General features: G+C 43.2%; 1 protein-coding gene across 1 annotated transcript in view; it reads right to left on the bottom strand.

Annotated features, from left to right (window-relative positions):
• The window catches only part of crbn (cereblon), a 49,111-nt gene that overhangs the window by 13,665 nt on the left and 22,454 nt on the right, over positions 1-12,992 (bottom strand). Inside the window, exons 5-8 of the mRNA XM_061940363.2 lie at positions 10,426-10,588; positions 3,947-4,009; positions 3,785-3,869; positions 3,514-3,629 (exon numbers count right to left, since the gene is read on the bottom strand). Coding sequence (XP_061796347.2) covers positions 3,514-3,629; positions 3,785-3,869; positions 3,947-4,009; positions 10,426-10,588 — 427 coding nt within the window. The remainder of the gene's footprint in view (positions 1-3,513; positions 3,630-3,784; positions 3,870-3,946; positions 4,010-10,425; positions 10,589-12,992) is intronic.

Raw genomic sequence — 12,992 nt, 5'->3', positions numbered from 1 at the left:
CAAAGAAGTTGGGAAAGGTGGCAATAAATACTGATAAAGTTGAGGAATGCTCATCAAACACTTATTTGGAACATCCCACAGGTGAACAGGCAAATTGGGAACAGGTGGGTGCCATGATTGGGTATAAAAGTAGATTCCATGAAATGCTCAGTCATTCACAAACAAGGATGGGGCGAGGGTCACCACTTTGTCAACAAATGCGTGAGTAAATTGTTGAACAGTTTAAGAAAAACCTTTCTCAACCAGCTATTGCAAGGAATTTAGGGATTTCACCATCTACGGTCCGTAATATCATCAAAGGGTTCAGAGAATCTGGAGAAATCACTGCACGTAAGCAGCTAAGCCTGTGACCTTCGATCCCTCAGGCTGTACTGCATCAACAAGCGACATCAGTGTGTAAAGGATATCACCACATGGGCTCAGGAACACTTCAGAAACCCACTGTCAGTAGCTACAGTTGGTCGCTACATCTGTAAGTGCAACTTAAAACTCTCCTATGCAAGGCGAAAACCGTTTATTAACAACACCCAGAAACGCCGTCGGCTTCGCTGGGCCTGAGCTCATCTAAGATGGACTGATACAAAGTGGAAAAGTGTTCTGTGGTCTGACGGTCAAATTGCTTTTGGAAACTGTGGACGTCGTGTCCTCCGGACCAAAGAGGAAAAGAACCATCCGGATTGTTATAGGCGCAAAGTTGAAAAGCCAGCATCTGTGATGGTATGTGGGGTGTATTAGTGCCCAAGACATGGGTAACTTACACATCTTGTGAAGGCGCCATTAATGCTGAAAGGTACATACAAGTTTTGGAGCAACATATGTTGCCATCCAAGCAACGTTACCATGGACGCCCCTGCTTATTTCAGCAAGACAATGCAAAGCCACGTGTTACATCAACGTGGCTTCATAGTAAAAGGGTGCGGGTACTAGACTGGCCTGCCTGTAGTCCAGACCTGTCTCCCATTGAAAATGTGTGGCGCATTATGAAGCCTAAAATAGCACAACGGAGACCCCCGGACTGTTGAACAACTTAAGCTGTACATCAAGCAAGAATGGGAAAGAATTCCACCTGAGAAGCTTCAAAAATGTGTCTCCTCAGTTCCCAAACGTTTACTGAGTGTTGTTAAAAGAAAAATTGATGTAACACAGTGGTGAACATGCCCTTTCCCAACTACTTTGGCACGTGTTGCAGCCATGAATTTCTAAGTTAATTATTATTTGCAAAAAAAAATTATGTTTATGAGTTTGAACATCAAATATCTTGTCTTTGTAGTGCATTCAATTGAATATGGGTTGAAAAGGATTAGCAAATCATTGTATTCCGTTTATATTTACATCTAACACTATTTCCCAACTCATATGGAAACAGGGTTTTACTTGTTTTAAGTGTTTTGGTCCTAAAAGATCTCAGTAAGATATTACAGCTTGTTGCTGAGATTTGATGACCTATATTGAGTAAAACATGCTTGAGACTAGAATATCAACTGTTGCAAAGCTGTGTCATCAACACTCACAAGTATAAAACTACTTTTTTAAAGTAATAATTTCTTACTTCAAGCATGAAAAAAAATCATGATGCCGAGCGCATATCATTATGTCAAGATAATGGCACTAGCATTTACTTCATTTAAGAATATTTTTCAACATATTGATCAAGAAGGTCTCATTTTTTTTCTACCAAGAAAAGTGCACTTGTTATTGAGAGGATATACTACTTATTTTAAGGTATTTTTGAATGAAATTAAACAATGGATGTCCGCTAACTTCTTGCAACTCAACGCCAACAAAACGGAAATGCTGATTATCGGTCCTGCTAAACACCGACATTTATTTAATAATACCACCTTAACATTTGACAACCAAACAATTACACAAGGCGAATCAGTAAAGAATCTGGGTATTATCTTCCACCCAACTCTCTCCTTTGAGTCACACATTAAGAGTGTTACTAAAACGGCCTTCTTTCATCTCCGTAATATCGCTAAAATTCGTTCTATTTTATCCACTAGCGACGCTGAGATCATTATTCATGCGTTCGTTACGTCTCGTCTCGACTACTGTAACGTTTTATTTTCGGGTCTCCCTATGTCTACCATTAAAAGATTACAGTTGGTACAAAATGCGGCTGCTAGACTTTTGACAAGAACAAGAAAGTTTGATCATATTACGCCTATACTGGCTCACCTGCACTGGCTTCCTGTGCACTTAAGATGTGACTTTAAGGTTTAACTACTTACCGGTACGTATAAAATACTATACGGTCTAGCTCCATCCTATCTTGTCGATTGTATTGTACCATATGTCCCGGCAAGAAATCTGCGTTCAAAGAACTCCGGCTTATTAGTGATTCCCAGAGCCCAAAAAAAGTCTGCGGGCTATAGAGCGTTTTCTATTGGGGCTCCAGTACTATGGAATGCCCTCCCGGTAACAGTTAGAGATGCTACCTCAGTAGAAGCATTTAAGTCCCATCTTAAAACTCATTTGTATACTCTAGCCTTTAAATAGACCCCCCTTTTAGACCAGTTGATCTGCCGTTTCTTTTCTTTTCTCCTCTGCTCCCCTCTTCCTTGTGGAGGGGGGTACAGGTCCAGTGGCCATGGATGAAGTGCTGGCTGTCCAGAGTCGGGACCCGGGGTGGACCGCTCGCCTGTGCATCGGCTGGGAACATCTCTGCGCTGCTGACCCGTCTCCGCTCGGGATGGTGTCCTGCTGGCCCCACTATGGACTGGACTCTTACTATTATGTTGGATCCACTATGGACTGGACTCTCACAATATTATGTCAGACCCACTCGACATCCATTGCATTCGGTCTCCCCTAGAGGGGGGAGGTTACCCACATATGCGGTCCTCTCCAAGGTTTCTCAAAGTCATTCACATCGACGTCCCACTGGGGTGAGTTTTTCCTTGCCCTTATGTGGGCTTTGTACCGAGGATGTCGTTGTGGCTTGTGCAGCCCTTTGAGACACTTGTGATTTAGGGCTATATAAATAAACATTGATTGATTGATTGATTGATTTTTGGGTTCTTTGAGGTTAGCTAATTTTACTTGTTTTGGAAAGTCTTGACAAGCCGAATTTTCTTGTTCTATTGGCAGATAATTTTGCTTAGTTCAAATAAAATACCCCTCATTTTTTTTCTTTTTTTTGAACACTGACTTTTTGCAGTGTAGAAGACTGTCGGGATAACAACTTCTCTTGATTTTGGATCTGGGATTTCCAAAATGTACCTTTTTCTTTGTGCATTTCTGCTCGTTATTTTCCTGCTTGTGGCTCAACTCCACCTGGACGCCATTACATTTTCCACGAGGGCAAAAAGGAGTCCGGATGCTTGTGTGTTTAAAAAAATTGCGCCGTTAAAAGGAACTTACAGTTATTATCGCGTTAACTTTGACGGCCCTAATAAAAACCCGATGCCACAGATTTTGTCTAACGAGTGAGACCGGGCTATGAGAATCCTTAGCGGCAGAGTGCCCTGCTATTCATGCACACAAGTGGCTTTAAACTTTTTTTTTTACCCGGTCCATGATGTCCAGCTCACAGCGAAGCCTCTGAATGGCGCTGCCAATCTTCAGCAGCTGGAGCCTCAGTGTGTCGTCTATGGGCAGACAGGCTGCCACTCTGTAGGAGAAGTCTGACAGTAACCAGACAGGAGGGGAGGAAGGAGAGAGGGACGACAAGGAGGAAGGACAGAGAACACGCACAACACAAACAAAGAGACAAATGGCGCGCGTGTGTGTGTGTGTGTGTGTCGGCCATCCACGTGCTATAAACAGAGCTGAAGCTAACCTATGGCGTTGGTCGGCAGAGAGTCATCCTTCAGATTCTCGTCCCACTCGTGCAGTTGTTTCTTTACTCTGTTCATGAGGGACTCCTGCAGGGACAGAAGAGACCCCCCCTCTCTGGTTTATATCCATATTCTAAGACATGCAGCAGGCGGGCACTTCTCACGGAGTCATAGAGGGCGTAGACCCACGGCGGCCATGGCGTCAGACCGGCACAGTGGAACTTCCTCTGTGAAGAACAGGAGACGAGCACAAATGTAATTAAACTACGTTCCTTCTCGGGAAGTGTTTTTCAACCACTGTGCCCCGGCACACTAAATATTGTCTGGTGTGTCGTGGGAAATGATGCAACTTCACCTAATTTAGTCCAAAAAATATTATTTGCAACTCAATAATTATAATCTGCAAATAATGTGCCGTTGCTTAGTGTCTGTGCTGTGTGGAGCTCGGCAGGGTAACCATGTAGTACTCCATATCAGTAGGTGGCAGCAGATAGTTCATTGCTTTGTAGAAGTCGGAACGCGTCAAGGATGGTTTGTCGTGATCCCAATATGCAAAGCACAGCGGGAGACGGCGTGCAGGTAAAAAAAGGTATGTAACGCTTAAACCAAAAATTAACAAAACAGAAAGGAAAAGGCAATGAAGCATAGGGATAGCTATGCAAAACGAAAGTAAAACCGAACTGGCTACAAAGTAAACAAAAACAGAATACTGGACGACAGCAAAGACTTACAGCATGTGGCGCATAGACGGCGTCCACAAAGTCATAGTCCCTAGGAGGAGTTCCTTAAAGTACCACCCCCTTTTTTTTTGCCGAAAAATGGCCAAACACCATCAGAGCAAAGTTTGGCGCCATACCACGCCCACATCTTAGGGTGTAGGAATAATTTGTTCTTAATTTATCACCGCCTATATGTGTAGTATCTGTCATTTTAACCCCGACTCATTTGGTCAAAGTCCTTAGGAGGAGTTCCTTAAAGTACGACCCCCTTTTTGTGCCGGAAAATGGCCAAAAACCATCGAAGCAAAGTTTGGCGCCATACCACGCCCACATCATAGGGCGTAGGAAAAAATTTGTTTTTAATTTATCACCGCCTATATGTGTAGTATCTGTCATTTTAACCCCGACTCATTTGGTCAAAGTCCCGAGGAGGACTTCGTTAAAGTACGACCCCCCTTTTTTTTGCCGAAAAATGGCCAAACACCATCGGAGCAAAGTTTGGCACCATACCACGCCCACATCATAGGGCGTAGGAAAAAATGTGTTCTTAATTTATCACCGCCTATATGTGTAGTATTTGTCATTTTAACCACGACTCATTTGGTCAAAGTCCCGAGGACGACTTCGTTAAAGTACGACCCCCCTTTTTTTTGCCGAAAAATGGCCAAAAACCATCGGAGCAAAGTTTGGCGCCATACCACACCCACATCTTAGGGCGTAGGAAAAATTGGTTCTTAATTTATCACCGCCTATATGTGTAGTATCTGTCATTTTAACCCCGACTCATTTGGTCAAAGTCCCGAGGAGGACTTCGTTAAAGTACGACCCCCCTTTTTTTGCCGAAAAATGGCCAAACACCATCGGAGCAAAGTTTGGCACCATACCACGCCCACATCATAGGGCGTAGGAAAAAATGTGTTCTTAATTTATCACCGCCTATATGTGTAGTATCTGTCATTTTAACCACGACTCATTTGGTCAAAGTCCCTACGAGGAGTTCCTTAAAGTACCACCCCCTTTTTGTGCCGAAAAATGGCCAAAAACCATCGGAGCAAAGTTTGGCGCCATACCACGCCCACATCTTAGGGCGTAGGAAAAATTTGTTCTTAATTTATCACAGCCTATATGTGTAGTATCTGTCATTTTAACACTGACTCATTTGGTCAAAGTCCCTAGGAGGAGTTCGTTAAAGTACAACCCCCTTTTTCTTTGCCGAAAAATGGCCAAAAACCATCGGAGCAAAGTTTGGCGCCATACCACGCCCCACATCTTAGGGTGTAGGAAAAATGTGTTCTTAATTTATCACCGCCTATATGTGTAGTATCTGTCATTGTAACCCCGACTCATTTGGTCAAAGTCCCTAGGAGGACTTCGTTAAAGTACGACCCCCCTTTTTTTTGCCGAAAAATGGCCAAACACCATCGGAGCAAAGTTTGGCACCATACCACGCCCACATCATAGGGCGTAGGAAAAAATGTGTTCTTAATTTATCACCGCCTATATGTGTAGTATCTGTCATTTTAACCACGACTCATTTGGTCAAAGTCCTTAGGAGGAGTTCCTTAAAGTACGACCCCCTTTTTGTGCCGAAAAATGGCCAAAAACCATCGGAGCAAAGTTTGGCGCCATACCACACCCACATTTTAGGGCGTAGGAAGAATGTTTTCGCAATTTATCCCCGCCTATATGTGTAGTATCTGTTATTTTAACCCCGATTCATTTGGTCAAAGTCTCTAGGAGGAGTTCCTGAAAGTAAGACCCCCTTTTTTTGCCCAAAAATGGCCAAAAACCATCGGAGCAAAGTTTGGCGCCATACCACACCCACATCTTAGAGTGTCGGAAAAATGTGTTCTTAATTAATCACCGCCTATATGTGTAGTATCTGTCATTTTAACCCCAACTCATTTGGTCAAAGTCCCTAGGAGGAGTTCGTTAAAGTACAACCCTCTTTTTTTGCCGAAAAATGGCCAAAGACCATCGGAGCAAAGTTTGGCGCCATACCACGGCCACATCTTAAGGTGTAGGAAAATTTTGTTCTTAATTTATCACCGCCTATATGTGTAGTATCTGTCATTTTAACTTCGACTCATTTGGTCATAGTCCCTAGGAGGAGTTCCTTAGGTCCGGTGGCCATGGATGAAGTGCTGGCTGTCCAGAGTCGGGACCCGGGGTGGACCGCTCGCCTGTGCATCGGCTGGGAACATCTCTACGCTGCTGACCCGTCTCCGCTCGGGATGGTGTCCTGCTGGCCCCACTATGGACTGGACTCTTACTATTATGTTGGATCCACTATGGACTGGACTCTCACAATATTATGTCAGACCCACTCGACATCCATTGCTTTCGGTCTCCCCTAGAGGGGGGGGGTTACCCACATATGGCCAAAAACCATCGGAGCAAAGTTTGGCGCCATACCACGCCCACATCTTAGGGCGTAGGAAAAAATGTGTTCTTAATTTATCACGGCCTATATGTGTAGTATCTGTCATTTTAACCACGACTCATTTGGTCAAAGTCCCTAGGAGGACTTCGTTAAAGTACGACCCCCCTTTTTTTTGCCCAAAAATGGCCAAAAATCATCGGAGCAAAGTTTGGCACCATACCACACACACATCTTCGGGCGTAGAAAAATGTGTTCTTAATTTATCACCGCCTATATGTGTAGTATCTGTCATTTTAACCCCAACTCATTTGGTCAAAGTCTCTAGGAGGAGTTCGTTAAAGTACAACCCCCTTTTTTTTGCGGAAAAATGGCCAAAAACCATCGGAGCAAAGTTTGGCGCCATACCACGCCTACATCTTAGGGCATAGGAAAAATGTTTTCGCAATTTATCATCGCCTATATGTGTAGTATCTGTTATTTTAACCCCGATTCATTTGGTCAAAGTCTCTAGGAGGAGTTCGTTAAAGTACAACCCCCTTTTTTTTGCGGAAAAATGGCCAAAAACCATCGGAGCAAAGTTTGGCGCCATACCACGCCTACATCTTAGGGCATAGGAAAAATGTTTTCGCAATTTATCACCGCCTATATATGTGTAGTATCTGTTATTTTAACCCCGACTCATTTGGTCAAAGTCCCTAGGAGGAGTTCGTTAAAGTACAACCCCCTTTTTTTTGCCGGAAAATGGCCAAAAACCATCGGAGCAAAGTTTGGCGCCATACCACGCCCCACATCTTAGGGTGTAGGAAAATTTTGTTCTTAATTTATCACCGCCTATATGTGTAGTATCTGTCATTTTAACCACGACTCATTTGGTCAAAGTCCTTAGGAGGAGTTCCTTAAAGTACGACCCCCTTTTTGTGCCGAAAAATGGCCAAAAACCATCGGAGCAAAGTTTGGCGCCATACCACGCCCACATGATAGGGCGTAGGAAAAATGTGTTCTTAATTTATCACCGCCTATATGTGTAGTATCTGTCATTTTAACCCCAACTCATTTGGTCAAAGTCCCTAGGAGGAGTTCGTTAAAGTACAACCCTCTTTTTTTTGCCGAAAAATGGCCAAAGACCATCGGAGCAAAGTTTGGCGCCATACCACGCCCACATCTTAGGGTGTAGGAAAATTTTGTTCTTAATTTATCACCGCCTATATGTGTAGTATCTGTCATTTTGACTTCGACTCATTTGGTCATAGTCCCTAGGAGGAGTTCCTTAAAGTACGACCTCCTTTGTTTGCCGAAAAATGGCCAAAAACCATCGGAGCAAAGTTTGGCGCCATACCACGCCCACATCTTAGGGCGTAGGAAAAATGTTTTCTCAATTTATCACTGCCTATATGTGTAGTATCTGTTATTTTAACCCCGACTTATTTGGTCAAAGTCTCTAGGAGGAGTTCATGAAAGTACGACCCCCTTTTTTTGCCCAAATATGGCCAAAAACCATCGGAGCAAAGTTTGGCGCCATACCACGCCCACATCTTAGGGTGTTGGAAAAATTTGTTCTTAATTTATCACCGCCTATATGTGTAGTATCTGTCATTTTAACCCCGACGCAATTGGTGAAGGTCCCTAGGAAGAGTTCATTAAAGTACGACCCTCTTTTTTTTACCGAAAAATTGCCAAAAACCATCGGAGCAAAGTTTGGCGCCATACCACGCCCACATCATAGGGCGTAGGAAAAAATGGGTTCTTAATTTATCACCACCTATATGTGTAGTATCTGTCATTTTAACCCCGACTCATTTGGTCAAAGTCCCGAGGAGGACTTCGTTAAAGTACGACCCCCCTTTTTTTTGCCGAAAAATGGCCAAACACCATCAGAGCAAAGTTTGGCGCCATACCACGCCCACATCTTAGGGCGTAGGAAAAAATGTGTTCTTAATTTATCACCGCCTATATGTGTAGTATCTGTCATTTTAACCCCGACTAATTTGGTCAAAGTCCCTAGGAGGACTTCGTTAAAGTACGACCCCCCTTTCTTTTGCAGAAAAATGGCCAAAAACCATCGGAGCAAAGTTTGGCGCCATACCACGCCCACATCTTAGGGCGTAGGAAAAATGTTTTCTCAATTCATCACCGCCTATATGTGTAGTATCTGTTATTTTAACCCCGACTCATTTTGTCAAAGTCCCTAGGAGGAGTTCCTGAAAGTACGACCCCTTTTTTTTTGCCCAAAAATGGCCAAAAACCATCGGAGCAAAGTTTGGTGCCATACCACGCCCACATCTTAGGGCGTAGGAAAAATGTGTTCTTAATTTATCACCGCCTATATGTGTAGTATCTGTCATTGTAACCCCGACTCATTTGGTCAAAGTCCCTAGGAGGACTTTGTTAAAGTACGACCCCCTTTTTTTTTGCCGAAAAATGGCCAAACACCATCGGAGCAAAGTTTGGCGCCATACCACGCCCACATCATAGGGCGTAGGACAAAATGTGTTCTTAATTTATCACCGCCTATATGTGTAGTATCTGTCATTTTAACCACGACTCATTTGGTCAAAGTCCTTAGGAGGAGTTCCTTAAAGTACGACCCCCTTTTTGTGCCGAAAAATGGCCAAAAACCATCGGAGCAAAGTTTGGCGCCATACCACGCCCACATCTTAGGGCGTAGGAAAAATGTTTTCTCAATTCATCACCGCCTATATGTGTAGTATCTGTTATTTTAACCCCGACTCATTTTGTCAAAGTCCCTAGGAGGAGTTCCTGAAAGTACGACCCCTTTTTTTTTGCCCAAAAATGGCCAAAAACCATCGGAGCAAAGTTTGGTGCCATACCACGCCCACATCTTAGGGCGTAGGAAAAATGTGTTCTTAATTTATCACCGCTTATATGTGTAGTATCTGTCATTTTAACCCTGACTCATTTGGTCAAAGTCTCTAGGAGTAGTTTGACATGTACTTCGGTATCAGGGAGGTGTAGCGGATTTTATAGACTAGGCTCAGTGCAAGTTGTTTTACTCTGTCCTCCACTCTGAGCCAGCCCACTTTGGAGAAGTGGGTAGGAGTGAGGTGGGATCTGGAGTGGAGGTCTAGAAGTAATCTGACTAGCTTGTTCAAGGATGTTTGGAGTTTAGATTTGAGGGTTTTGGAGGTGCTAGGGTACCAGGAGGTGAAGACGAAAACCAAGACACCCGACTTCCTGTTAGTTTTCAGGCATGGGTTCCTGGGCATGGGTCGACGTCTCCTGCGATTTTCGTTTCGAAACATGAAACTAGTAAGTGGGACTAATTCTAAAGGTGGTGCTAGAGAGACACATTTTTGAAATGTCATGTTCGGGAACCCCTAAATAATTTTTTTTTGCCATAATTGACACGCCTGCAACCTATGGGGACTTTTTGTCCATGTTCAGGGCCTCAAAAAGGTGCCCAAACATATAGAAGAAAAAACGGGTTCTTGTGGAGCTCGGCATTGCCCCTGCCCTAATTAAAGAAAATAATCATAATAATCATAATAGTGCGCATGTTCCAGAGTTGTGTGGAAAAAGTCACCTGTCGGTAGTTGTTCCACCAGCATTGGGCCTGCTTGCAGCTCTGAGTGAGGGGCCTGGAGGAAGGGTGCGTGAGGAGCCTGGAGAGGGCCGTGAGCTGCACAGCAGACAGGGGATCGGCAAGGACGCGTTCTGGAAGGATCTGGACTTTGGCCTGTCGGATCCTGAAGGGCCAAACACAAGTAGCACAATGCACTTTGACAAAATGGTTCATCATCTCGAGACTTGCGATATGGACTAAAATCTATATTGCTTTGTTATCTGTAATACTTCAAATTTTAGATGTCATTGAATGATTCAGGCACGCGTGCACCCTTTGAGAAAACAAGAGAAAAACTGACGACAACAAAAAAAAAAGTAAAAATTTACGAACTGCAGCCATGCAAGGCCCGAAAGAATATTTTGAAAATCAAGACTACATTTCCTGCAATTGGGTTCATTTGTACTTTATATATTATCTTTAGATTTATTCTCATTTACCAACCTATTTTTGACACTTACAGTCATGGTCAAAAGTTTACATACACTTGTAAAGAACATAATGTAATGCCCAGGCCCAGAGCATAATACTACCACCCCCATGCTTGACAGTAGGTATGGTGTTCCTGGGATTAATGGCCTCACCTTTTCTCCTCCAAACATATTGTTGGGTATTGTGGCCAAACAGCTCAATTTTTGTTTCTTCTGACATCACATGGACAAAGATAAGACCTTCTGGAGGAAAGTTCTGTGGTCAGATGAAACAAAAATGGAGCTGTTTGGCCACAATACCCAGCAATATGCTTGGAGGAGAAAAGGTGAGGTATTTAATCCCAGGAACACCATGCCCACCGTCAAGCATGGTGGTGGTAGTATTATGTTCTGGGCCTGTTTTGCTGCCAATGGAACTGCTGCTTTACAGAGGGTAAATGGGACAATGAAAAAGGAGGATTACCTCCAAATTCTTCAGGACAAGCTAATATCATCAGCCCGGAGGTTGGGTCTTGGGCGCAGTTGGGTGTTCCAACAGGACAATGACACACGTCAAAAGTGGTAAAGGAATGGCTAAATCAGGCTAGAATTAATGTTTTAGAATGGCCTTCCCAAAGTCCTGACGTGTGGACAATGCTGAAGAAACAAGTCCATGTCAGAAAACCAACACATTTACCTGAACTGCACCAATTTTGTCAAGAGGAGTGGTCAAAAATTCAAGCAGAATCTTGTGGATGGCTACCAAAAGTGCCTTATTGCAGGTAAACTTGCCAAGGGACATGTAAGCAAATCCCATTTGCTCACATTTTCAGTAGACCCATAATAAATTCATGAAAGAAGCAAACTTCATGAATGTTTTTTGTGACCAACAAGTATGTGCTCCAATCACTCTATCACAAAAAAACAAGAGTTGTAGAAATGATTAGAAACTCAAGACAGCCATGACATGATGTTCTTTACAAGTGTATGTACACTTTTGACCACGACTGTACATGTCATGTTTTACCACAGGATTATTAGTTTTTTTAGTAGATCGTTTACTAACATTATTATCATTGAAAATGTAATGTAAAATTATATAACATGTACAAACCCCGTTTCCATATGAGTTGGGAAATTGTGTTAGATGTAAATATAAACGGAATACAATGGTTTGCAAATCCTTTTCAAACCATATTCAATTGAATGCACTACAAAAACAACATATTTGATGTTCAAACTCATAAACTTTTTTTTTTTTTTTGCAAATAATAATTAACTTAGAATTTCATGGCTGCAACACGTGCCAAAGTAGTTGGGAAAGGGCATGTTCACTACTGTGTTACATGGCCTTTCCTTTTAACAACACTCAGTAAACGTTTGGGAACTGAGGAGATACATTTTTAAGCTTGATGTACAGCTTAAGTTGTTCAACAGTCCGGGGGTCTCCGTTGTGCTATTTTAGGCTTCATAATGCGCCACACATTTTCAATGGGAGACAGGTCTGGACTACAGGCAGGCCAGTCTAGTACCCGCACTCTTTTACTATGAAGCCACGTTGATGTAACACGTGGCTTGGCATTGTCTTGCTGAAATAAGCAGGGGCGTCATGGTGACGTTGCTTGGATGGCAACATATGTTGCTCCAAAACCTGTATGTACCTTTCAGCATTAATGGCGCCTTCACAGATGTGTAAGTTACCCATGTCTTGGGCACTAATACACCCCCATACCATCACACATGCTGGCTTTTCAACTTTGCGCCTATAACAATCCGGATGGTTCTTTTCCTCTTTGGTCCGGAGGACACGACGTCCACCGTTTCCAAAAACAATTTGAAATGTGGACTCGTCAGACCACAGAACACTTTTCATTTTTGTATCAGTCCATCTTAGATGAGCTCAGGCCCAGCAAAGCCGACGGCGTTTCTGGGTGTTGTTTATAAACGGTTTTCGCCTTGCATAGGAGAGTTTTAACTTGCACTTACAGATGTAGCGACCAACTGTAGTTACTGACAGTGGGTTTCTGAAGTGTTCCTGAGCCCATGTGGTGATATCCTTTACACACTGATGTCGCTTGTTGATGCAGTACAGCCTGAGGAATCGAAGGTCACGGGCTT

Source organism: Nerophis lumbriciformis, linkage group LG03, assembly GCF_033978685.3.
Source record: "Nerophis lumbriciformis linkage group LG03, RoL_Nlum_v2.1, whole genome shotgun sequence".
In the NCBI taxonomy this organism is placed as follows: Eukaryota; Metazoa; Chordata; class Actinopteri; order Syngnathiformes; family Syngnathidae; genus Nerophis; species Nerophis lumbriciformis.
Note: the sequence above shows the minus strand (reverse complement) of the source record. Positions and strands in the feature narration are given on the sequence as shown.